This window comes from Coturnix japonica, chromosome 1, assembly GCF_001577835.2.
Source record: "Coturnix japonica isolate 7356 chromosome 1, Coturnix japonica 2.1, whole genome shotgun sequence".
In the NCBI taxonomy this organism is placed as follows: domain Eukaryota; kingdom Metazoa; phylum Chordata; class Aves; order Galliformes; family Phasianidae; genus Coturnix; species Coturnix japonica.
This window is the reverse complement of record NC_029516.1, coordinates 139,609,148-139,634,634: the sequence shown is the minus strand read 5'-3', so window position 1 is coordinate 139,634,634 and position 25,487 is coordinate 139,609,148. Positions and strand designations below refer to the sequence as shown.

General features: G+C 41.7%; 1 protein-coding gene across 6 annotated transcripts in view; it reads right to left on the bottom strand.

Moving 5' to 3' along the window:
* KLF12 (Kruppel like factor 12) overlaps positions 1 to 25,487 on the bottom strand; it is a 261,902-nt gene that overhangs the window by 169,441 nt on the left and 66,974 nt on the right. For all 6 annotated transcript variants that reach the window (XR_001552620.2, XM_015851638.2, XM_015851644.2 and 3 more), the window contains exon 2: positions 20,297 to 20,360. Coding sequence is in view for 5 of the 6 variants with exons in the window: in XM_015851638.2 (XP_015707124.1) it covers positions 20,297 to 20,317 (21 nt within the window). In the remaining variant the exon portion in view is untranslated. The remainder of the gene's footprint in view (positions 1 to 20,296; positions 20,361 to 25,487) is intronic.

Sequence of the window (25,487 nt, the reverse complement as noted above, 5' to 3'; positions counted from 1 at the left end):
TGGTGGTGTGGCCCCAATGGAATGACCTGTAATGCACTGGAATGACCTGCTCAAGAGGTGATGGAGTCACCGTCCCTGGCAGTGTTCAAGAGGCATCTGGATGGGGAGCTATGAGATCTGGTTTAGTGGCTTGTGGTAGCAATGGTGATGGGAGGATGGTTGGATGAGATGATCTTGTAGGTCCTTTCCAACCTTATGATTCTATGATGACTTTATATATTTATATGCAACACAATTACACGCCACCCACTGACCAACGTATAGCAACAACACAACTGTTCACCAGCAGCGTGAAATCTCACCACCCACCAATGGACCCCACAGCCAGCCCCTGAATAGTGGCCAGCCCCCAGCCAACTCCCCACAACTTTATGGCCTTCCACATGATGTCACGGAGGATGGGACGACACTTGGCTAATCCAGGCTACCTGTACTGGCTCCAACCTGCTCCATCATGGCGGGAGCTGTTCCCTGCCAAGCAGTTGCCTTGGCCCTGCGGGTGCATCCATCACTCAGCAACAGCCCAAACATCAGTTTGCTGTTCAGGCTGTCTACCTGAAACCAAGACTATAGTTCCAACACTATGTTACATGTAACATTAAAGATATCAGCATCATATTTTTCACTATATACCAAGAATAACGACTTCAGTTTCCTTCCAGCACAATATTCACAGAACAACTGGATAAGAATTTTTGAACACCAAATGAATGAAATATTGCAGACTTAAAAGCCTTGCTCAAAAACACACACAGAGACAAAAATGATCCATCTATTCAGGACAGAAACGTATTTTAAAATGGATATGTTTCAAAGAAACATGCAATGCATTTATCTTTGCACAGAAATTACTACAAACTAAAAAGATCTTTTTGTAATACTTCATGATATAGAACAATAAGAAATTCTGATGCTCTGCTGTGTTTTTTTTCAAGCACAGACAATTTGTGAAGGATACTATGAATTAAAAATGTACGACTGTTCACCGAAAAGACAGTAATTGAGTTAGATTGCCACTCTTCCTTGACCACACTTACAAACGAAGTGATTTTAAAGAACTACTATTCAATCTCCAAAGTAGTTTTGTGCTCTTATGTCAATTGCTCTCGAGTCTGGAGTGAGTTTGAAGAACATGATGCTTAAAATTAAAAACAAACAGGAAAAATAAAATAGGTCAAGATAACGTGGAAGATTTTTCAGCAGTCCTGCAAACATATTATTGATCCAATTTACAAAATAAATATTGCTTAAAGGTTACCCCTACTATTAGTTGGGCTGTTGCTTCATTACTGAACTTGAGGAAATTGACTGCAGAAAACAAACATAACATCATAGAATGGACTGGGTTGAAAAGGACCACAATGATCATATGGTTTCAGCCTCTCTACTATGTGCAGGGTCGCCAACCACCAGACCAGGCTGCCCAGAGCCACATCCAGCCTGGCCTTGAATGCCTCCAGGGATGGGGCATCCACAGCCTCCTTGGGCAACCTGTTCCAGTGCATCACCAGAGTTTGTACAAGCTCGGATTTCTATTTAAGAAGTCCCCTTATCTTTTGCTTTTACTTAAGACTAAAATCAAGATTTGTAAAATCAAAAATAAGTCTCAAGTCACAACATGCTTTTAATTAACTTCTCATGATGCTGGAAGGAGTATACGATATCAAAAGTGTGACAGGGGAATAGTTCAGCACAAATCTTCCTGTACCTGTTAACTGCACAATTTGTGGCTTTCTAGTCATTGATGAGCAAATAAGTATTAAGTTCCAGGAGCCTACCTGGAAACATGCACTGACTGGAATTCCACTCTGAATTTCATCCTGAGCTGCTCAGGTAGCAGAATGAGCTGCTTCAACTGTGAGGAGTTACTGGCATACTTTTCTACCCACCTGCCAATGTACAAAGTCTGCTGCCATGAAGACAGATACAACAGGGGCACTGTACACTGAAGAATAAAGAGAGCACTTAGCATGTAGCAGTAGCCACAGATTAAGCCAGCATTTCTGTCTGAGACCCTGGGTGAGATGTCAAATGGTTTAATATTGCTCCCCATTGCAGCCTGTGGGACCTGCTTGGCTCTGCCACATCCTAAGCCCATCATCATCTCTGCCACAGCAAAGCCCCAGAGGGTTGGTCAAACAGCCACAGAGGTGGGTTTGCAGGTCTGAACATCAGTACTTGTTCCTTGTATCACACCACCCTTTGCCAATCCAGTTCTCCAGGGAAACAAATGACCTACAAGCAATACTGTATGCCTTGCTGGAGCACAACTGGCTGGTGGATCATGCCCTTCCATTTAGGGAGCAAACTGTTGCTCCTGCATATATCACATTCCCTCCCCTAGAACAGAGAATAATTATAAATTGATTGTCAGTGACCAAAACTGACACATTATAAATCACAGACATTACAAACTACGTCATTTTAACAAGAGTAATATAAGGCAATGTAGTCCTTATGTATACCTACTTTCCTTCTTGCAGCTGGGCTCTAGACATTTTTATACTTGATAGTGCTCTAAGCCAATGGAACTTTTTCTGCATACCCAGGTACCCGTCCAGCCTGGTCTTGAATGCCTCCAGGGATGGTGCATCCACAGCTTCTCTGGGCCGCCGGCACCAGCACCACACCACCCTCTTCCTAACATCCACCAAATAGTCCACTCTTCAAATCCATGTATCTCCTATTTAGAGATAAGGATGTGGTGTGCCATCATGTCAAAGGCCTTGCAGAAGTCCAAGTAGATGACATCAGCTGCCCTTCCTTTGTCCACTGATGCCATCGCTCCATCATAGAAGGTCACCAGATTGGTCAGGCAGGATCCGCCCCTGGTGAAGCTGTGCTGGCTGCCTCAGATCACCTCCATATTTCTCATGTGTCTTAACATCTCTTTCAGGAGGATCTGCTCCATGATCTTCCCAAGCACAGAGGTTAGGCTCACCACTCTCTAGTTCCACAGGTCTTCCTTTCTCCCTTTCTTCAATACAGGAGTGATGTTTTCCTTTTTCCAGTCACCAGAGACTTTGCCTGACAGTCACTATTTTTCAAATATGATGGAGAGCAGCTTGGCAACCACCTCAGTCAGTTCCTTCAGAACCCTGGGACACCATCCAGCCCCATAGACTTGTACAGATTCAGCCTCAATTTAGATTCATCCTTTTTTTATTAAAGGTATACCAATATGTGACAGCTTTTGCTCCCAGAAGTCAGATGTTATTTTCCAGCTCAACTTGTTGCACTGCCAGGTAGAGGGTCAGAAGATAAAGCATATTTACTGCAGGCTTATGAAGAGGAGATGCCTGTATGCAGCTGCACCCCCTTAAGACCAGAAACTGTAGGACACACCTGCAAGCAGCATAGCTGACTCTCACGGGGCCTCAGAAACCATCTGTCACAGTTCAAGTACAAAGCTGTAGAGATGATAGGCAGCAAGTGATGAAAACAAAAATAATATGTCCGTGGCCTCATCCCACCTGCTAGGAAGAGCTGTAACCACAGCCCTCGCCCCAGCAGCTCCACCAGAGCAGCAGCAATGAGAGCACGGACTTTTTCTCCTGCTGCTATTTGTAAATCTGTGTATAAATACCATTTGATTCACGCACATACCAAAATAACACAAGAATAATAAAATTAAGCTGAACAACTGTATGCTCAGGAGAGAGTTTGCCAGAAGCAAAACATTATTTTATCAACTTTCCCTTTTGCACGGTGCAGTATGTGGAAGCGTAGTAAGAGCTGCAGATGCTTCTTGCTGTGGAGCAAGCAATCTGCTTATTCTGATGCTTTAAAAGGAAAGATATACACTGTGATGTAACTCCCAAACTGCAAATGTTGAACATTCTGTGGCAGCACCATCTCAGTCCTATTTAACATCAGTTTGAGGCCTTCCCACTCCCCACAGGCTTCAGCATGAACTCCAGAGAACATGTTAATATTGAAGCTGGCAAGTAGCACTCATTAGTGTTTAAAAAAGAAAAGGCAAACACTGACTTTTGTGCAGTTAAGAGACTGAATTATAAAGAAGCTCAATTTATGAATGAGAATTTTCAAGTATCTACCAAATAGGCAGGAAAAAAATGCCTGAAATAACGCATCACCCGCAAACTGCTCACATCAATTCATACACAGCCAATATGATGGGTATTTAACGTATCTTCTTACCCAAGGCAGGGTGACCAAAATGCTTGTACATAATAGAGAACAGTCACATTTAACTCCACAAGCAATAAATTATAGTGGAATTAAGGTCCACTTTAAAGGCAATTGTAATTAAGTGTTAAGAATTTCTAATTAATGAGTTTCAAATGTCAACAACATGCATTTCTCGCAGATTCTAAGTGAAGCTACAATTCCTCAAACACATTTGATGCAGAGTGTACTGCGTATGAACAGTTATGCCAATAATTAAAATACCTGCCTAACTTTAACGTTAAAAAACATTTCCAGCACTATGGAATAGCCATGAAAATGACAGAAAAAAATAATCTGAAAAAGAGATACTCGGCTACCATAGAAAGCTCTACAGTAACAGATGTTTGCACTTTGACTATAGCACCCTTAAAATTCAGAGATACCACATTTGTTGTATGGAGTCAATCAAACTGGGTACATAAAATAAATAAATGTGTGTCTCTAGGGGAAAAATAGATGCATAACTTGTAACACATCCGTTAGCATGACACTTTGTGATACCCTGGAATAATTCAGGGAGTAATGAATGCTACAGCCAGTGTTTTCTTGGATGGAATTGAAGGGTAAGTCCACTGGGAAGGAGCCTCAGGAGGTCTCCAGTCCAACCTCTGGCCTTAAGCAGGGGCAGCTGGGAGCTCTAACCAGGTTGCTCAAGGTTATGCCCAGTTGGGTCTTGAAACTTGGAAGGATGGACATGGAACAAACCCTCTGGGCAAGATGCATTACTGACAGAAAATAAGGTTTTCCTCATAGTCTGAACTATCCTCCTTCTACCATTTCCCTTCCCCTGCAATCAGTGCCCTCCAGCTGGGATGAAACCAACTAACTGTAGCCCTCTGAGCTGATACATCCAGCTCAGCTTTGCACACCTGACTGTGCCCCATCCCTGCTGCACTTACTGTAACTTGGATACAAGAACACTGCTGCAGACAGCTGGAAGCCTTGCAGAAGTTGACATGAACAGTTCTCACTTCCCTTGCCCACTACTCCAGCCACTTTAAGTCACAGAAAGCAAGACAGCAGCTCAGGCACACATCACCCTCGGGTGACTCCATGCTGACTATTTCCAGTCATCTCTTCATTCACAGTGCCCAGAAGTGTGGTCCCAGAGGACTGGCTCCATGCTTTTTTCTGTGGACTGAAGGAAGGCCAACTGTCCCATATCTCTTATTGTTTTTGACATTCCCTTCAAGCCTGAACTCACTCTGAGCTTTGGCTTTCCTGGTGCTGTCCCTGCACACCTGCACAATATATGTGCTCCTTCTTTGCAGCCCATCCCTGCTTCTCCCTCCTGTGATACTACTATTTTAGCACTGGAATTCAGCCATTAGAAGTCCACTTGTCTTGTGACCTGCAAAGGGATTAAAAAACAACTGGACTTTTCTTCTACAACCTTGTTTTTCCAAGACGTATTAAGCACAAAAATAAACATGCAAATTCTGGCTACAAATGTATTTGTGCCCTAAATTTTTTGCAGCTCTAAATTATGGGTTTCCAGTGCCCATACTCAAGACTGAATTTACTTTTCTCTGGTAGTACGTAGTATGGGTTACTATCAAGAAAAGAACCTCAAACCAGGTGGGCCACTGTCTGAAATATATCAGTGTTGTTTTGCTGCACTTCAATCCCAGTGGTTCACTGCAGAGGTAAATTAAACCACCACCAATGATTGCCAAGGACTTCAAATGATACCTTCAGAGGCCACTTCCTTTGTCTTCCTCAATCATCACAGAATGGCTTGGCTTGGAAGGGACCTCAAGGATCATAAAGCTCCAACCTCCTGCCACAGGCAGGGCCCCCAACCTCTGTAACTAATATGAGACCAGGATGCCAGGGCCCCATCCAACCTGGCCTTGAACACCTCCAGGGATGGTGCATGGACCTAAATGCTGAGAGCTACTGTTATCCACACAAAGTATGCCACACTATAAAATAAACCATACTTCTCTACTATAGCTGCTCAACACTAGCTTGAAACAGAGGTGCTCTATGTAAATGCGTTTGACAGAATTGTATGCAACTGTTAAATGTGCCCCTGCTGTGTCTTTAAATCCTCATTAGTGTTCTTTAAGTCAGTGCACCTGATTATACATCGCACAGCAGGAAGATCTAACAAAGTATTGTTATTTGAATTATCTTTTTATAACCTAGCATCTCATTCCCATTAAAAATGTATAGTGACCTTACCCATGTCAAGGCTTTCAAGAAATAAATAATGCACTGAGATAATTGGTTGTTTGCCATCATACATAGTCTTTATTGCGTGTCAAGCCCTTAGTCATTCTAATATATTTAACGTTTCTCATTAGAACATAATAGGAAATTGTGCCTGTATAAATCACATATTTATTCCCAACACGTGGCTCAGTTACGCTATGTAAAACGATGGAAATAATTTCCTACATACACGAGCTATGTCTTGTGTAGAGTAAAATGTTTCTATTAGATTTACTTTGTGCCACCAAAACTGGATGGGTTAGGCTACTCATACTTTTAAGCCGTGATTTCTACACAGAGTGTTATATGCACTGAAATGTGCACCACATCCTTCTGAAGAGACCTGGACCACCATCATTAATATTGTGACAAACTGCCAACATCATCATTCTGGATGCCGAAATTCAATAAGCATTATTAAATTATTCTAACCACTACAATCACAGCCGTAGTGGTTTCACCAGCAGTGTTATCAGATGCTGAATGATGCAGGAGACAAATCTGAACAGCAATTCCCTCAGTCAACGCAGATGATTAACAGCGGTGCTTTCCACGTTGAAAGTTCATGCCAAGTCACTGGGCTATACATATGAGTAAAATACATCTTCAAGGGAAATATGGCTTTTCTTAAAATCCATCCTCATAAGGCTTAAAGAATTAAAAGTGAATTAAACAAGGCTAGGAGAATATATGTCAGGAACCCAACTCATGTTTTGTGATGAAAAGAACCAAAGTTTTTTACTGTGGGGACGCACTGGTGCAAAGCAATCACAGGGTCTCCCTCTATTTTTTCAGAGAGCCATAGAATGGCCTGGGTTGAAAAGGACCACAATGATCAACTGGTTTCAACCCCCCTGCTATGTGCAGGGTCACCAACCACCAGACCAGGCTGCCCAGAGCCACATCCAGCCTGGCGTTGAATGCCCCCAGGGATGGGGCACCCACAACCTCCTTGGGCAACCTGTTCCAGTGCATCACTACTCTCTGTGTGAAAAACTCCCTCCTAATATCTAACCTAAACCTCCCCTGTCTCATTTCAAGACCATTCCCCTTTGTCCTATCACTGCCCACCCATGTAAACAGTCATTTTACTGCTGAACTCACTGTGCACATGTGTGCACATTAAGTATGTGGTGCTATACTTCATATCGTCTGAAGACACTGATAAATTCTGCATTTCAAGAATTACAGAAAAAAAAAGCACAGTAATTATAGCTCCTGTTTGGTGCCAGGAACAATAATAAATTATCCACTATTAAGAGCAAATTGTGCAAGTCTGACTATCATCGTTTATCCCCGAGTTTAAAATAGTCTCTGCAGTATAATTCAGAATGTTGGTTTTTTTTTTTTGTTTTAAATAATGACTACACTTTGTGGGCAGCCATTTGTCTGAGAAAAAGTAGGGAGAGAAATTCGTTTCCAACCTGAAAGCCCACTCACTGATTCAGTGGATTATATTTGTTATTCTAAAACAGTAAATTAGGTATTAACCTGACCATGCCGAAACCAGCTAAATAAATAAATCACTTTGCTCTGAGCAACTACTAAATTAATTCAAAAGATCAATGTTAACACTGCTCTGGCTATATCTAATTATCAAACCTGGTAACACCCTATTCAGGCAAAGCAAACCTTTTAGAATAGTTTAGCAAATAATCCTTTACATTTTAGGCATCATCAGCTGCCATACACTTAAACGTAAGACAAAGGTTTATGCATGAACTGCAGAGTTTGTACTGTAATCCTGCAACCTGGATAGCAGGTACATACTTTACATGCCAATCATCTTGAAGAGCCTACAGAGAGGTCAATAACTACTATCTGTGGAGGTCTAAATCTCAGCTGGCTACGTGGGTCATCCCACAGTGTTCCATGCCATCCAAGTCGATTTGGACTGAGAATGCTAAGCTTCACATCTCACTGGCAAGAATTACGGGCTCATCACGTTCAGAGTAACAAGTGATCCTGAGCTGCAATCTCAGAACAAAGTAAGGGACATGGGCACTTCCATGTTACAACATCACAATAAGCAGCAGATGTTTCAACTTTTTAACCCTTCAACATTTTTTTAAACTTATGAAATTTTCAAAATGAAAGCCTTGGAAATTTTACCTCAAAGAACATCAGTTTAAACAGCAACAGTATTCATGCTTGTCAGCACTTAGGTTCCTTAGTAAATACAGCATTATCTCAACCACATGTGAAAAATACATTATCTGCCATCTCACTAGGTAAGATGTAGGCAAATACCTTTAGGCCTATGTTTGGAATAGAAAAAGGAGGCATCTCCCTGAGACTAACGGATTATTTTGCACACCAATCCTTCATACAACATATGTATCAGGAACAACTGTAAAAAGGAAAAAAACATACTTAAAATGTACACATATCTCAAAGAAAGTACCAAGAGCTGCAGCATTTGGAAGCTTGCTCTCATAATTGCAGGATTCTTTCAGACACCACAACTCTTTAGCAGCCTTTCTCCTCTGTCTTTGCGTTCTTGTATTATATAGCGCGCTGGAAGGTCTAGAAGATGAATTCAACTCTTCCCTTCCTCATCTTGCTTCTATCATACTTAGAATTTTAACATCATTCTGAGAATCGTTACAGATGCTTTAAGTCACATACATCTGGTGTATCTTTAATTTATTTACTCTAAAGACCCCATCTGGGAGAATTCAGAGTCATAGCAGTGGAAGAATGTTTTGAAACACTTTCTAATGCACTTTGTCACCAAAAAACACTCACTGGTCTCTGAGCCCATCAGGCCATCATGTGGGTGGAGCCCAGCAAATATAAACGAGTGCCCTCCCTTGCAGTAACTATCACTATTAGAACTTTGTGACTGCACAAAAATAACTACTTTATTAGAAACTCAGACAGAAAAAGAACCTATGAAAAAAGAAAATCTAACTTTGTACTTGAATTGAGAAATAGCAGTCACTATCCAGCATCCAAAGTAAAGTCAACAGAACTAATTTCATTGTGTACTGAGGAATTAAGAATGGAGTACAGCACATTTAGTAGCTGGACTTGGGATTGTCAGTCACTGCTGATATCAACAAAAACAGAAGCTAATCCTGCTGTCAAAACACTACCTTCAAGAAAATTCTTTTTCCCAGTGGCCTTCCTACTGACAGGAAGTGGTATAACACAAAGCAAATAAATGTGTGTTTCTGTACAACGCAGTATGATGAATTAGTTACCCAGACTATTCAAAAAGTAGCAGCTGTTGATGCCAGATTAATACAGGAGGATTCTTAAAGCTGCATATAGCTCATAGAAACCAGAAACTAAGGGCATCATTCATTGTTTTGGAAACTTGCTATGCCCAACAGTAAATCTCTTCCTTCTGGCAAATGTGGTAAGTAGCCTTGATAGATAAACTTGCTACAGATCAAAGAGTGATGGCACAAACAAACTCAGAGTAAAATAGAAGGCAAACTACTGCCTGAAGCCAAACATGTAATTGAGAAGCACACAATAGGAGCTGAGTGCTATTATTATCATCTACATTTAACTGATCCTCTTTTTCAGAATTTCCTTCATTCATATTCCACAATGACAAGATACCTTCAACCAAGGTATGGGAAAGGAAAGAAAAAAAAAAGGATCAAACAAAAAACAAGCACTAATCAAAATGGGTGAATGGGTTCAAGTAAATTAAAGCCTGAAAACTCCTGATGATTCCAACTATATCCTGGGCAGCATTAAAAAAGGGGTGGCCAGCAGGGAGTGGGAGTTGATTGTCTCCCTATACTCAGCTCTTGTGAGGCTCCATCTGCAGTACTGTGTCCAGGCCTGGGGTCACCAGTACAGGAAGGATGTAAAGCTCTTAGAGCAGGTGCAGAGAAGGTCCACTAAGATGATCAGAGGGCTGGAGCACCTCTACTATGAGGAAAGGTTGAGGGAACTGGGCTTGTTTATCTTGGAGAAGAGAAGGCTCCAGGAAGACCTCATTGCAACTTTCCACTACTTGAAGAGAGGTATAAACAGGCTGTATGTGAGGGTGGATCTTGATAGGACAAAGGGGAATGGTCTTCAACTGAGACAGGGGAGGTTTAGGTTAGATACTGGGAGGAAGTTTTTCACACAGAGGGTGGTGATGCACTGGAACGGGTTGCCCAAGGAGGTTGTGGATGCCCCATCCCTGGAGGCATTCAAGGCCAGGCTGGATGTGGCTGTGGGCAGCCTGGTCTGGTGGTTGGTGACCCTGCACATAGCAGGGGGTTGAAACTGGATGATCATCGTGGTCCTTTTCAACCCAGGTCATTCTATAACTCCATGATTCTATGAATAATATTAAAACATCCTCCCAACATAAACCACTTCACGAAGGTTTTAAATTTTTTGAGATTACTGTTATTGTCACTATAGAAATAAATAGTAGGTGAGCTTGATTTAGAAATGCTTTCCATATAGTTAAATATGTAGCTGTTGAGATAATTACACAACCTCTTCCAGGCCTCTTTTATCGAGCTATGACTTACCAGTAGATACTATATTTTTACTGTGAAAAAGCCGTATTTTCACAGAGAGAGGCGCATCCATTTGTCATTACTAATGAAGTTCACATGCGCTGAATAAGACAGCGTGTTTAAAGGATCCAGATCATTCTAAAGAAAAGTTTGGCTCCTTGTACATGATCAGCCAGGATTATAAAATCTCTGACTCTCTTTCTGCATATAAAAAGATTATCCTTGCTCTCTGCAGAGATTATTAAGGCAATTCACTTGTTTTACATTCCGCGATAGAATAAACTCCACTATCATGCAGCCTGGAGTTCCCGTATTTCATCCATTATGCAGATCTCCACAGAGTAGTTCAGCAAACATCATCCCAGTACCACTGCACTTAATAAGGCTTCCTACACAACTAAGTTAATTTTCATTTTCTTAGGACCAAAAGAAGCCCTTTAATTTGCAAGACAGTCTTACCATCGTCTGTCCTCAAACAATAACCACCAAAGCCCAAGTCCACACAGTTCTAAACACAACTCAGACTTAAATCCAAACACGTGTTTTGGGGGTGCATCATCTCCCTAAAAGACAGAAAAATATAACAAAGGCAGAAGCATTGGGATCGCTTTGAATCTCACTATTTTTAGGATGACATCTTTTTTGTTGCTTTTCTTCCACTGGATTTTTTGTGAGTTTTTTGTTGTTGGTTTTGTTTTTTTTTTTTATAATACTGAAGTTTCTTGTCTGCTTTTCAGTAACAGTGAAATGTTCTTATATGACTTAGGAATTCAGTCAGAGAGCCAATGCATCTTTACATGTGTTCAAAAGCTAAGGCTTTTCTTTTCAGTAGAGCTATGCCCACACATCCCTCACATCTGACTGCAGAAATCACAGCTGTAGCGGACTGCTATCAAACTGAACTGAAGTAATAACAAAAAATCCAGGTAAACAGTAGAGTTCAAAAGAAGGCAGCAACGTCAAAAGCAGAGAACTTGCCCTTTCATGACTCATCACTACAGCCATGAACAAGAAAGGCTTAATGAATCACCAAGACTACATCTGACATGCCGTGTGGGAAGCATACAAGCAGGTCAACACTTAGATTAATACCAGGAGCTTATTTTCTCTTCTAGACACATGTCCTTGGGTACATGAAATACTGTATTCCGTACAATCATTATTTAGGTCTGTGAGCAGTGAGTATCAGTATTAAAATAACTGCCTTCTCCTTACGTGCTATTGAATTCTAACACATTACTCTATGCCTTCCTTTGAGAAGTGACAAATTGCATTGTTTGATGTTATTCTCCCCATGACATGCCAAAAATATACATTTATTCCCAGCATTCACATTTATTGTCAGATAGGTAGGAAAGGGAAAGCAATAAAGTACATGTAGTATTTCCATTTCTGGTTCAATGTTTCTTAATCAGTGTGGCTGTGCAGACCATATTTTTTCCCTTCTCATTGAGAATAAAGATTAACTCCAAATTGCAGTTGATAATCCTCAATAGAAGTTTTCTAAGTTTCCAGGTAAGCACTTAAACTCTTGATAACTAATGACTGGAAACAGGCAATTAAGAAACAAGGAGGAATTAAGTTCTATAAATCTCTGGTTTCAACTTGTTTTATTTGATGGACAATACCCATCTGAACAGTATCCAGCTTCTTGGAAACAAGGAACCTGAGAATATGAATTTAAACATTTTTCTCCCCACCTTGGTAATTCGTGTTGTACTTCTGAAAACACATCAAAATGGTCTTGTCAAACTGCTTGGAAATTAAATGCCTTTTGCTTCTCTCTCTGGAGTACTATAAATTTAGTCATTATTACAATTAGTATAATTGTTCTTTAAGTGCTCTAGGAATAAAAGGTGAAATGAGCTAAGTGGCTGCTCTTTCGTTCCCTTGAGTATGTATTACAGCAGAGAAGTCAGAATGCAAGAACAGAGATACTCAGTGATGCTCCGAAAACCCGCAGAATGGAGAACAAGTCTTGCAAAGCAGAGCCCTGTACGCTCATGATGTCTGGGCCGGAACATTTTGCAGGAAGATGTCGCTTCTTACAGGGAGAAAACAGAAGTCCAATGGGAAGAACTACCCTCTGGAGATGCCTACTGCTGCCTGTCAGCTCGTGGATGACAAGAACCTTCAGCAAAACCACTCAGCTAAAAGGGATGGATATGAAATCCAGCTCCCTGAGGACTCCGTCCCATCACTTAGAACTAGTCTTCATCAGGAGCAACAAGGGCAAAAGAACTAAAGAAGCTGGTTTGAAAGCAGCATGAAATACAGACAGAAATACAGAGTGCCACTCCAGCTGGTAGGTCTCTGTGGCACTCACCCAGCAGAACCACCAGCCTACGTCTTCACCAGCAAGGACACCATGCAACAGGAAAAGACCTCCTCCATGAGACAAATGTTGCTGAAGACGCCCATAGCCCATGTCTTCTGGAGGGATTTAAGTTGGTTTAGGCCATGAGAAATAAGAGCATGTGAGATAAGCTTTTAAAGTGCATCTCCCAGTTTAGCTCCTGTTACAAGTAAGCCAGCATGCACAGCCCACAGCCATGCTAGCACTCACCAAATCACACAGAGACAAGATTCATGGATGTGGTTCCTGATCCAAGCTACAACAGTAACACACTCAGTTCACTTGCCAGCTCCTGTCCAAACTCGCTATCACCAAAACCCAAACTGGACTATGGTTTGGGGGATGGATCATTCCAGGCATGTTTGGTAACCATGGGGACAAATCTGCACCAGTCTGGTCCTGCCAAGCACTCCAGGTCTGCCCCCTCAAGCCACTGCACGCAGCCTCCTGCCAGAGCCCATCAGTTGCAGCAGACAGCCTATGCTTTCACACAGCAGCCAGAATGGAGGAAATGTTCAAGTCAAGCTTTCTCAACTTGATTTTCACGCTGTTTCCATCATACTGCACTCTTTAAAATGTGTTTCAGAGACCACATGAGGTTACAGCACCTGTTTCAGTTTCTCCCAAGAGGCAGGGACTCTGTAGTACCTCTCCTCTCCCTCTCCCAGTATCAGTTACCACAACCAAGCATTTCAGAGTCCCAGAAACGGCTATTAAAGTTGTCTGCGTTATAAAGCAGCCTATCATTTTATATTCATCAGTTAGCTTTTCTAATTGTTCTCAGCTCTGGTTAGACTTTTCAAAGTGAAGGGTTTCTTTGGCTTTTACTCCTCAATGAATTTCAAATGAAAACCCTGAAAAAGCAAAGTAATGGTTTCATTGCAGGAAGAACTTAAGCTCCAAAGGTCAAGTGATCATAAAGCAAGCCTTACAGTCATCAGTAATTAGTAATGTCATACATGTCAACACATTTACTAACTAAAATAGTAAGGTGACACCTATTAACTTTCAAAAGTAGTTTAACAAGCACTCTACTATACTGAGTTATATCAAATAAATCAGACCCCTGAACACAGCTTTCCCGTACAACCACAATATACCAACATGCTCATTATGGTTGGACAGCATCTTGTGGAGTGATGACCTGGGCGACAACAGCGAGATCTACCCTTAAGTACGCTGGGACTTAGTAATCTCAGCAACACACACTGTGAAAACACCTTGCTTATTAGAAATATTCCCCAGTTTGGTAACATTCTGTCAGTTCTATACTAGTTACTCTCCTGCAAGCTACACTGCACTACAACGTGGAGCTGCTGCCTCTTCCTATGCCATCTTACACAAATATTGCTGCCTTGCTTTTCTAATGCACTTCTCCAGTTCACAGAAGATATTCAATAAATAGGATTGTAATTCAGGAACCAAGTGGATGCACCTGAGCCATCCCACAGCTATTCCAAGCAGAACAGAAACCTGTGCAGCCACCAGGATGCAAACCCTGCAACACCACCACTGAGCAGCTGCTAAGCCAAAGACATCTCTCTGATTCTTAGCAAAGCCTCCCGGACAGCTCTGCACTGACAACTTGAAAACACAACCTTATTTATTATATATAAGAACCTCTTTATTTATTGATTTTACACTGAAGTTTGAGGCTTTTGTAGTAGACGAGGCTTTGACATGGAAGGCCTGATCCCCCTCTGTCCTTCCATAGCCCTTCTGAAGTTTGAGGGTACAGAAAAAAGCACAGCTACCTTTAACCACTACTTGGTATTCTTTTGAAGTAACACTTCTGCAAATATATTTTTGTTTTGTGATATGAGTTTTAAAGCAATGGTTACGATCTTTCATAGACCTCTGTCCCCAGTCCACATTGGCCAGAATAAAATAAAAGCACAAAAGCCTCAAAATTAAAATCCAACTTGGTTTAAACAAGGTCAGGTCACAAGCCAAACACCAAACATGATCAGGCTCTAAGTCTGATGAACTGGTTTTATGTGCATATATGTGGGTGTGTTTTGGACACTTGCTTCAAGCCAGCTGCCGAAGAACACTGTAAACACAGCAGAATGGTGGGAAAATGAACACAACAGAGCCAAGACCCAATGTCTGCGCATCACTGTAAGGGACAGAACAAGACAGAGCATCTCTGCTGCACTTCCCTTTTAGAAGGCTTCAGAAGAAGTAAATTTTTTCCTCCCATGTTATCATTTCAGAATCCTTTATATCTTTATATCTTTAAACAATTAAAAGTAAAAGCAGCTCTATTCAATATATATGAATGGACCCCAGACAATAAACACTGCTATCTGTTTTGGCTGTTGAGTATCTGTTAAACAGTAACCACCAATGGACTGCTAAGGGACTAATCTCAACAAATGTTACCCAGCAGATGAAACCCAAGGAACTTCCCAGGCTTTGTGCCCTGCTGAATCCGGCTACTGGTGATTTGAGAGGTTGTTTGTTATATTGTTTTATCCAAGGCATTTACAATCACAGTGACTTGAAACAAAACATCAAACTACAGCCTCTTTGCCTTAATCTACATTGAACAGAACATGACAGAAAGGAAGGATTGATGGCCAGTGCAAGATAACTCTCTTGAGATTAATGCATTTTATCCTGTCAATGATTCTATCCTGTCAATGATTCTATCTGCAATCATATCCAGTGAACGTTGTTAGACGTGAAAGACCACTTTAAGAGCAGTCATTTCCTCTCTAGGAAAAGTGTTTGCAATAGATACAGAGGACAAAGCAGATGACAAAGAATAAACGTATTGCCACACTGCTACCAGTATTGTGACAGCAGGATACACCACACAAACAGCAACATAAAAAAACCTCAAATATATGTTAGTAGCAAAAACAATCACCTTTATTATTATCAAACTCTAAAATCAAAGTAAAATATAGACTGAAGTCCAACAAGACCCAACTCCATCCAAAAGGGCAAATCAGGGACTTGCCCAGTCTGCTGCATGGAGTTGTTTCTCGCCATGTACAGGACTTCATATTTTCTTCTGCTGACCCTGACGAGTCTCCTGCCAGCCCATTCACCCAACCTGAACAGCAGTCCTGTCCTCACCATGTCAGCAACGAATTCAGATGAATTCAGTACAATTCTGTATGTTGCATTACACTATTTTTTATTTATTTATTTATTATTTTTTTTTTGAGCAAGACCTTTAATAATTCAGACCATCATTAAGTTTGATGAAAGGAGCTGTCCAGGAGCAGGCTGTCCATAAAACCACAGTGTGACAGGTAGACTGTACTCAAGATCATTCACTGAAAAGGCAGGTCTGCTACAGTTAATCTAAGCAACTTCTTCTCCCATCTGCCCTTAAATTAAGCTTTCTGACCACCTTTCAAACCTATCCACTTCTTTCCATCTGCAGTCTTAATGCTATGTTGCCCTGGACTTATGGAGCTCTAGCTCTTCCCTGCCGGCCATCAAATTCCTCATCAGCTTCTACACCTGGCTCTCTTCTTTATAAATTCACATTTATTCACTGTAGACTGAAAAATGTAAACCATAAATGCCATATTCAACAAAGAACAGAATTTCTGGATTGAGTCACAGTTAAAGATTACACGGAACCATTTTAAGTTACATGCATCCAATATGCACACATGCCATCATATCATGCACATTTCTTACTTTGCTGTGAAAGATTAATCTGACCTTATTTTATGGAAATTAAAACATTAAGACCATATATTAAGACAGTATTTCTTCCAAGATTGCATATATGGCTAGATATCAGTTATTTACATGCATCATGATAAGGTCTGAGGGAGACCAACAAAGAATTTAAAAATACCAACAGAACATACAATTGATGCAACGCAAGATCTTTATACTACCAGTGACATATCAACATACTCATTCCATATCACAAGAAAAAAAATTGGTTTTCAAAACTTATTTATTTAAGCAGCATTTTCACATCCACACAATGAACTGAAAACCACGGTGCTGGGTGAAATCTTCCAGTCTCTTCCCCACTGGAGTTTTATCCCCACAGAATCTTATCAACTGACCTTAGAAGTGACCACAGAGAATGCCCCTCCACCTCTGTTTGCTTAATTTTTCTGTAATCAGTCTTCACATACAAGGATTTTTGTCTCAGGCCTTGAGTTACTCCACAAAACACACATTTGCTTTTTATTTTTCAGCTACATGATTTAACCACGTTATTTTCTTAATCTAAAAGATTTAACAGCTGAATTCAGAGCCCTACGTTTGCAAAGTATCATATCATAGAATCATAGAATCACTGAATTACTTAGGTTGGAAAAGACCTCGAAGACCATCAAGTCCATCCACAGCCTAACCATAGTACCCTAACTCTAACAACCCTCTGCTAAATCATATCTCTGAGCACCACAGCTCTTAAACACATCCAGGGATGGTGACTCAACCACCTCCCTGGGGAGCCTATTCCAGTACTTAACTACTCTTTATGCAAAGAAGTGTTTCCTAACATCCAACCTAAACTTACCTTCGCGCAACTTGAGGCCATTTCCTGTCATCCTGTCACTTCTAACCAGTGAGAAGAGACCTGCACCGCTCTCACTGTAAGCACCTTTCAGATACTGGAAGAGAGCGATAAGGTCTCCCCTCAACCTCCTTTTCCCCAGACTAAACAGCCCCAGCTTCCTTAGCCTCTCCTCATAGGGTTGGTAAGCCCTTCACAAGCCTCATTACCCTTCTCTGGACCTGCTCCAGTACCTCCATGTCTTTCCTGTGCTGAGGTGTCCCAAACTGAACACAGTACTCGAGGTGAGGCCCCACCAATGCTGACTGCCTAACTGAAAACACACAATGAAATAAGGCAGCATTCTCTCCCTTATCCGCACATATTTTGAACAGCTTCCCCATGATTACTGAGAGATATTAGAGGAACACAAGACTAGACCAACACAATGAAAAGAAAAACGCCATCTCATTTCTCCCCTTCTTCCTGCCATCACTCCACACTGAGCAAAACAAGAAAAAGAAGAAAAAGGATCAGAGATACAGAGCAAGAAGTGCTGCGTTTCTCACACAACTTTCCAAGAGACTTGGAAAGTGGCCATATGAACTCAAGGAGCATTCTGACTTTCCCCTGGTTACAACAGCCAATCTTGTGGATCTGACAGATCCTCAATTTTTTCTGCCCTGGTGTCCCACCCCAGGCCCAATATGTAGCATGGCCCTCTAGTCTAAACAAGTTTCTCCTCCAACACAAACATTATTACACCATGTCTGTGTTGTCTTATACTGTTTTCTGGGCAGTATGTGGAGCCCACAGCAACTCTGATATCCAGAAATAACTTACAGATAATAAGAGGGTACTGACAAACTCATTAGGTTTTTGCCAATGAAGCATCATCATTATCATCCCCCCCTTTTAGCCTGTAAACAAAGAATTCTGTCACTGTCATTCTGCAAGATACAAGCAAAGTCTCAATGGTATCAGTTCTTCACACTACTATTTATACGCCAAGAACTCTGAGCAGGGAGGTGTTTGCTCCTCCACTATGACATCCTATCCCAAGCTATCATACATATCCCTATAGAGAGCAGCCATGGACATCAGCAATTAAATCAAAGAGAAATTCCTTAAGACTCTGCATACTGGCTTTTGCAGACAGCAACTGTTGGTTCGTATCTGGGAATACAGACCCTGATCCTGGAAAGGAATTATGCTACAGAGTCAATAATACCACTTTTCATCTTTATTAAGGTTTAAATTTGGCTCCTGGAGGTTTTCAGCAACCTGTGGTGTAAAATGCAGATGTTCTACAGATGTTTCTAAACTAAATGTTGTTTCAATGGCTGTTATTTCAGGAGGTCGGGTTCAAGGAGACAGATGCTTCACTCAAGGCTCATACTCCTTGTGAAACTTCAGGTACTTAGGATCAGTGAATCTTTTACCTGTTGCAAACACTAAAAAGACTAACCCAGAAACTGAAGTCTTCCATACCTAAGTCAGCTGTCAGTAATCTGTAAAACATCTGAGCCACCCCAGTACTGACGTAACCAAATAATTATTGTGATACACGACAATCTTAGCCCTACTAAAATACTTCGCTCAAATAGAGCTACAAATTTCTGGTAGTCAGCTGCACCTTTGGAGAACCTTAATTGCTGTTTCTTCAATTGTTCCTGCCCCTGACCAAGGCTCAGGGGATGAAGAAAACTTTCTGGGAAATAGCTTTTCTACTGTAACATATTCCTTCTCAACAAATAGTTTCCAAAGAATGCCTCACTTAACCGAGCTGTTCCACTGCATTTCACTGCTCTGTGCATTGCATCTGCCACCGCAATTCTTTTGATCTGATGCAAACCCAGGCACCGTCAGCTTTGTTTAAACATCCTCGGTTGGCACCGGATAACACAGCACCCCAGCTAAGTCCATAGTTCACCAACAGGTCAGACTGACAAATGTCAAGTCCTGCTGAACTCTATCATCTTAGGAAACATAATAAATTCAGTAATGCACAGAGGTCCACTAACAGTTTTTCCTCTCCATCTATCATAGAAAACACAGGTGGTATAACTTGAATCTGCGTGGTAAGAAAGGAAAGCATCAAGATATCTACTAAGACATCACATCCTATTTGACTTAAAATGGTATTTGTCAGTGTGGTACCTGACTGCCACACAACAACATATAAAGCTTCATAGCCATCAGATGTAACAGAAGATAACACCTATCCCATTCACCCTACATATCCCTGTGCAGAAGAGTAACACGCCCTAATGTCTGACCATTCAAACATCTGATTGCTATGGCATGGCATTACTCATTTCGTTAAGGCACTACTACACATTCTTTAGAATGTTCAGGTCTGTGGCATTTGTCTGTTTCTTTTCAGTCAGAACAGTCAGAAACTGTTGCATTGAGCTACAGCTGCATCAAGCCAAAGCAGTCCCCTGCAGGAAAGACAATATGGCATGTAAAGCTCTGACTGGTTGCTTCATCTATTCTGTAATACACTCTAAATTTTTTATAATAGCAGCAATACGTATAATGCATATGGCTGTAAAAATGTCAACCAACTTTTATGGCTTTCCTCTTCATATGAATATTCAGTCATCCATTCGTTCCTAGATCCACTTCAATCCTGGAAAGAAAAAAGAGAATAATTTAGTTCACGTATAATTGACTTATTTTCAAACAGGCTTATTAATTAAATTCCAAAATATTTATATATATATACATAATATATATTTTATATATATATATATATACACACACACATATATATGTGTGTGTGTGTATATATGTATATATATAGGTTAAAATGTAAGCACAGACTTCTGTTTCACAGTGAAACAGCTTAGAAGAGCAGTAAGATTGTAAGCATTTTAAATAAAAACAAATCACTATGATACAACAATACTGGAGAAAACTTTATGTTCCTTGCTAACAAATTATTTTATTCAACATCCTCAGAGTTATTCATTTCTAAGCTGACTGCAGTTATTCTTCAAGGCCCAATCTCTTTGCACCACATTTGTAGGGGCAAATTTTCTCAAGGTACACTTTCCAGCAGTTACTTAATGTGAATATTCTTCACTGGTATTTCCAGATGTGTTTCCCAGAAACACTAAGGAAGGTCTGGTCAATAACACATCCCACTTATTAGTGAAATCAGACATTAACACGGTTATTTCCTGCAGCTGGATAAAATTATCAGAAAACCCAAATACGTACTAAAATACATGATTATTTATTTTATTATTCCATTGAATGGCCTGGGTTGAAAAGGACCACAAAGACCATTTAGTTTCAATCCCCCTGCTATGTGCAGGGTCACCAACCACAGGACCAGACTGCCCAGACTTCTCCAAGCTGTCCAGGTCCCTCTGGGTGGCTTCCCTTCTTTCCAGTGTATCCCCTGCACTGCTCAGCATGGTGTCATCTGCAAACTTGCTGAGGCTCCACTTGATGCCACCTTTTGTGTCACTGATGAAGGTGCTGAAGAGCACTGGTCCCAAGACCGATCCCTGAGGGACACCACTTGTGATTGGCCTCCACCATGACACAGAACCACTGATCACAACCCTTTGGCTGCATCCAGCCAGACAATTCCTAATCCACCGAACAGTCCATCCTTCAAATCCACACCCCTCCAATTCAGAGAAAGATGTGGTGAGGGACCATGTCAAAGGCTCTGCACAAGTCCAGGTAGATGGCATCCATTGCCCTTCTCCCACCCACCAAAGCTGTCATTCCATCACAGAAGGCCACCAGATTGGTCAGGCAAGATCTGCCCTTGGTGAAGCCATGCTGGCTGTCTTGGATCACCTCTTTATCTCCTGTGTGCCTTTACATGGTAACCAGGAGTATCTGCTGCACGATCTTCCCAGGCACAGAGGTGAGCTTCACCAGCCTGTAGTTCCCCAGGTCTTCCTTTCTCCCTTTCTTATAAATGGGAGGAACGTTTCCCTTTTTCCAGTCACTGGGGACTTCACCAAACAGCCATGATTTTTCAAATATGATGGAGAGTGGCTCAGCAACCACATCAGCCATCTCTTTCAGAAGCTTAGGATGGATATCATCCGGCCCCATGGACTTACTTATACACATTCAGTTTCATGAGAAGGGCTCAGACTTGTTCCACCACTACAGCCAGGATTTTTCAAATATGATGGAGAGCTGCCGGGCAACCACAACAGCCATCTCTCTCAGAACCATCTGGCCCCACAGACCTACACATATTCAGTTTCATGAGGAGGACTTGGACTTGTTCTACTGTTACAACAGGACAGAAACCACTTTCCACACCCTAACCTAGAAGTTCAGGGTCCTGGCAGACATGGGAAGCCTGACCACCCATGAAGACTGAAGCAAAGCACTCAATGTACCTGAGTTTTTTCTGAGTCTGAGGAAGCCAGCTCCCCAGCTCCCCATTATCTTTCATTTCCATAAGAAAATACAGAAGAAAAACGTATAATAGAGAATACTCTACTGAACTTAGGGACACTTTTTCAGATTTAAGAAAAACAGTCACAGAATCATAGAAACACCAAGGCCGGAAAAGACCTCTAAGATCACCCAGCCCAATCATCCACGTACCACTAGTATTTCCCCACTAAACCACGCCATTTGGTACCACACCTAAATGTTTCTTGAACACCTTCGGGGCTAGTGACTCTACCACCTCCTGGGCAGCCCATTCCAGTGGCTGACCACTCTCTCAGAGTTTTTCCTATAATTCAGCCTGAATCTCCCCTGGTGCAACTTGACGCCATTCCTTGCAGTCCTATCACTGTTACACAAAAGAAGAGGGTGACCCCCACCTCACCACAATCTCCCTTCAGGCAGTTATAGAGTGCAGTGAGGTCTCCCATGAGTTTCCTCTTTTCCAGACTAAACAAGAAGCCCAACTTTTTAAAAAATTTAAAAAGAAAAATTTCAGATGTTCAAAATTTAAACAACTGACAATGTGCCTCAAAACTCTTGCCAGTGTGCGTGCATATATCTGGACTAAAATGTTACTTATGCATGTCTCATTTAATAATGTAAGTGGTGTAAATCTGCAGTCAGAGTTACTACAAACAATCTTCTATTATTTCTATATCCTTTAAACAAGGTCATCTTTCAAAACCACAAAGGAGCGCCCCACATCTTTCATGGAGAAGCTGGCTTCTCCATGGTTTGGATGGGAATACGCTCCACTGGGTGGAACACTGGCTGGATGACCCAAAGAGTTGTGGTCAATGGAGTTAAATCCAGTTGGCAGATGGTCACAAGCAGTGTCCCCCAGGGCTCAGTACTGGGGCTGCTTCTATTTAACATCTTTATTAATGATCTTGATGAGGGGATTGAGTGCATACTCAGCAAATTTGCAGATGACACCAAGTTGGGATGGAGTTTTCATCTGCCTGAGGGGAGAAAGGCACTACAGAGGGACCTGGACAGACTGGATCAATGGGCCAAGGTAAACCGTATAAGTTTCAATAGGACCAAGTGTTGGGTCCTGTGTTTTGGTCACAACAATCTCAGGCAAACCTACAGGCTTGGGGAGGTGTGGCTGGAAAGCTGCCTGATGGAAAGGGACCTTGGTGTGCTGATGGACAGTCGGCTGAATATGAGCCAGCAGTGTGCCCAGGTGGTCAAGGTCAGTGACATCCTGTCTTCTATCAGGAATGGTGTGGTGAGCAGGACTAGGGAAGTCATCCGGCCCCTGTACTTGGCACTGGTGAGGCCTCATCTCGAGTACTGTGTTCAGTTTTGGGCACCTCAGCACAGAAAGGACACTAAGGTGCTGGAGCAGGACCAGAGAAGGGTAACAAGGCTTGTGAAGGACTTGGAGAATATGCCCTATGAGAAGAGACTGAGGGAACTGGGGCTGCTTAGTCTGGGGAAAAGGAGGCTGAGGGGAGACCTTACTGTTCTCTTCCAGTACCTGAAAGGTGCTTACAGTGAGAGCGGGGTTGGTCTCTTCTCACTGGTGACAGGTGACACATTGAGGGGAAATCACCTCAAGTTGTGCCAGGGTAGGTTCAGGTTGGATATCAGGAAACATTTCTTTACAGAAAGGGTAGTTAAGCACTGGAATAGGCTCCCCAGGGAGGTGGCTGAGTCACCATCCCTGGATGTGGTGCTCAGGGACATGATTTAGCAGAGGTTTGTTTGAGTAGTATGGTTAGGTCATTGTTGGACTTGATGATCTTCAAGGTTTTTTCCAACCTCAGCGATTCTATGATTGTATGATGTCATGCATCTCATAGGCTCTTTTTTTTTTTTTTTTTTTTTTTTTCCTCCTTCGCTGTTTAACCTCCTTTGCTGTTATCCGCATTGCTCTTATGAAGCAGATTTTCTTTGGTGCACAACTAAGCCTGCAAGCTTTGGGCAGTAGATCCTCTTTGCAGGCTGGAAGAATCTCCTTTGAGTTTCTGGCAGATCTTTATCTTAGTGTTCAGAAACAAGGCAAATGGACTGGTTTTTCTGTATCAGTTTTTCACTTCACGTAGTGGTTATCTAACCTGAACAGGAAATGATTTAGTCAAGTCCACACAAATTAAATGTAATGTATTCAAAATTTTTGTTGTGGGGTCTCTGTCAGAGGACCACATGACTGAAGCACAATTGCTTCCAGTCCTCCACGTTTTCTCATCATTACTACTTAAATACACACAGACATGTGCATGCACGTACACACGAGCAATGCAACTTAGCTTCACAAAACACACAAATGCTGGAAGTCTTCTTAGGTTACTGCGGCCATGGCAATAGAAAAGAACACAGATCAGTGTTTCAAAACTGCTAACACGCAGCTACGTAGCTAATCACAGCCATGACCATGTTTGCATTATTAAATCCCGTACAACTGCCCTTTCATGAAAAATGTACTTCTTTAGCAATAACTGCCTTTAGTTATTCATTTTCTTCAAGTCTGCATGATTTACCAAGCAATGAATTGCCCATTTTCCATTTCCTTCCACACACTACATCACTGCAGTGTCCCTCCCCAGTGCACTCCACACACATGGAAGTACTTCTGCATGGTCTCCTCTTTGCTAAGCACAACAAGCTCCAGCATTGCAACCATCCCACAGCACAAAACACGATCCAGGACACCCAAAATACCGTACACATGGTTTGAAGATAGGACACAAATTGGCCTCCCAGCACTAAGATGGACAGCAAGGATGGCAAAGAGCACTGATGGTGATGAGCAATGCACACTGGCCACTAATTCCACACATACAGGCGAAGTAACTTGATAATGACTTTTTTAGGCTGCTTATGAGTGAAAAAAATCAAAGAATCATTAAGATTGGAAAAGACCACTATGATCATCAAGTCCAACTGTCCACCTATCACCAGTATTGCCCACTCAACTATGCTCCTTAGTACCACAAAGACACTGAGAGGAAAACCTCTATTTGAAAATACCTGCTCAAAGAGCAGCTCCACCATTTTGCAGCCTCATTTTCAGAAGCATTTATTCTTCAAAGCTCTTGAATTTGCACTTGCAGTCCCTTTCAATAAATCCCCTTGTAATCCCTTGCAAACACCTCAAGTCACATCCAGCTTCATGAAGACTAAGAGTGACTACTTCCAAACTCACCAAGGCCATCCTAATCACCAGATGCAGCGGAATAATTGAAAGGACACTTTCAGCAGTGTACAGAGCATCAAGAAAAGCGGCTGTCATCAATTCAATGATGAGAATGGCTACCTGTATGTTAATAGTAGCCACATGCTTGCCTCCTTTCTTTCCTACATTTCTGGCTCT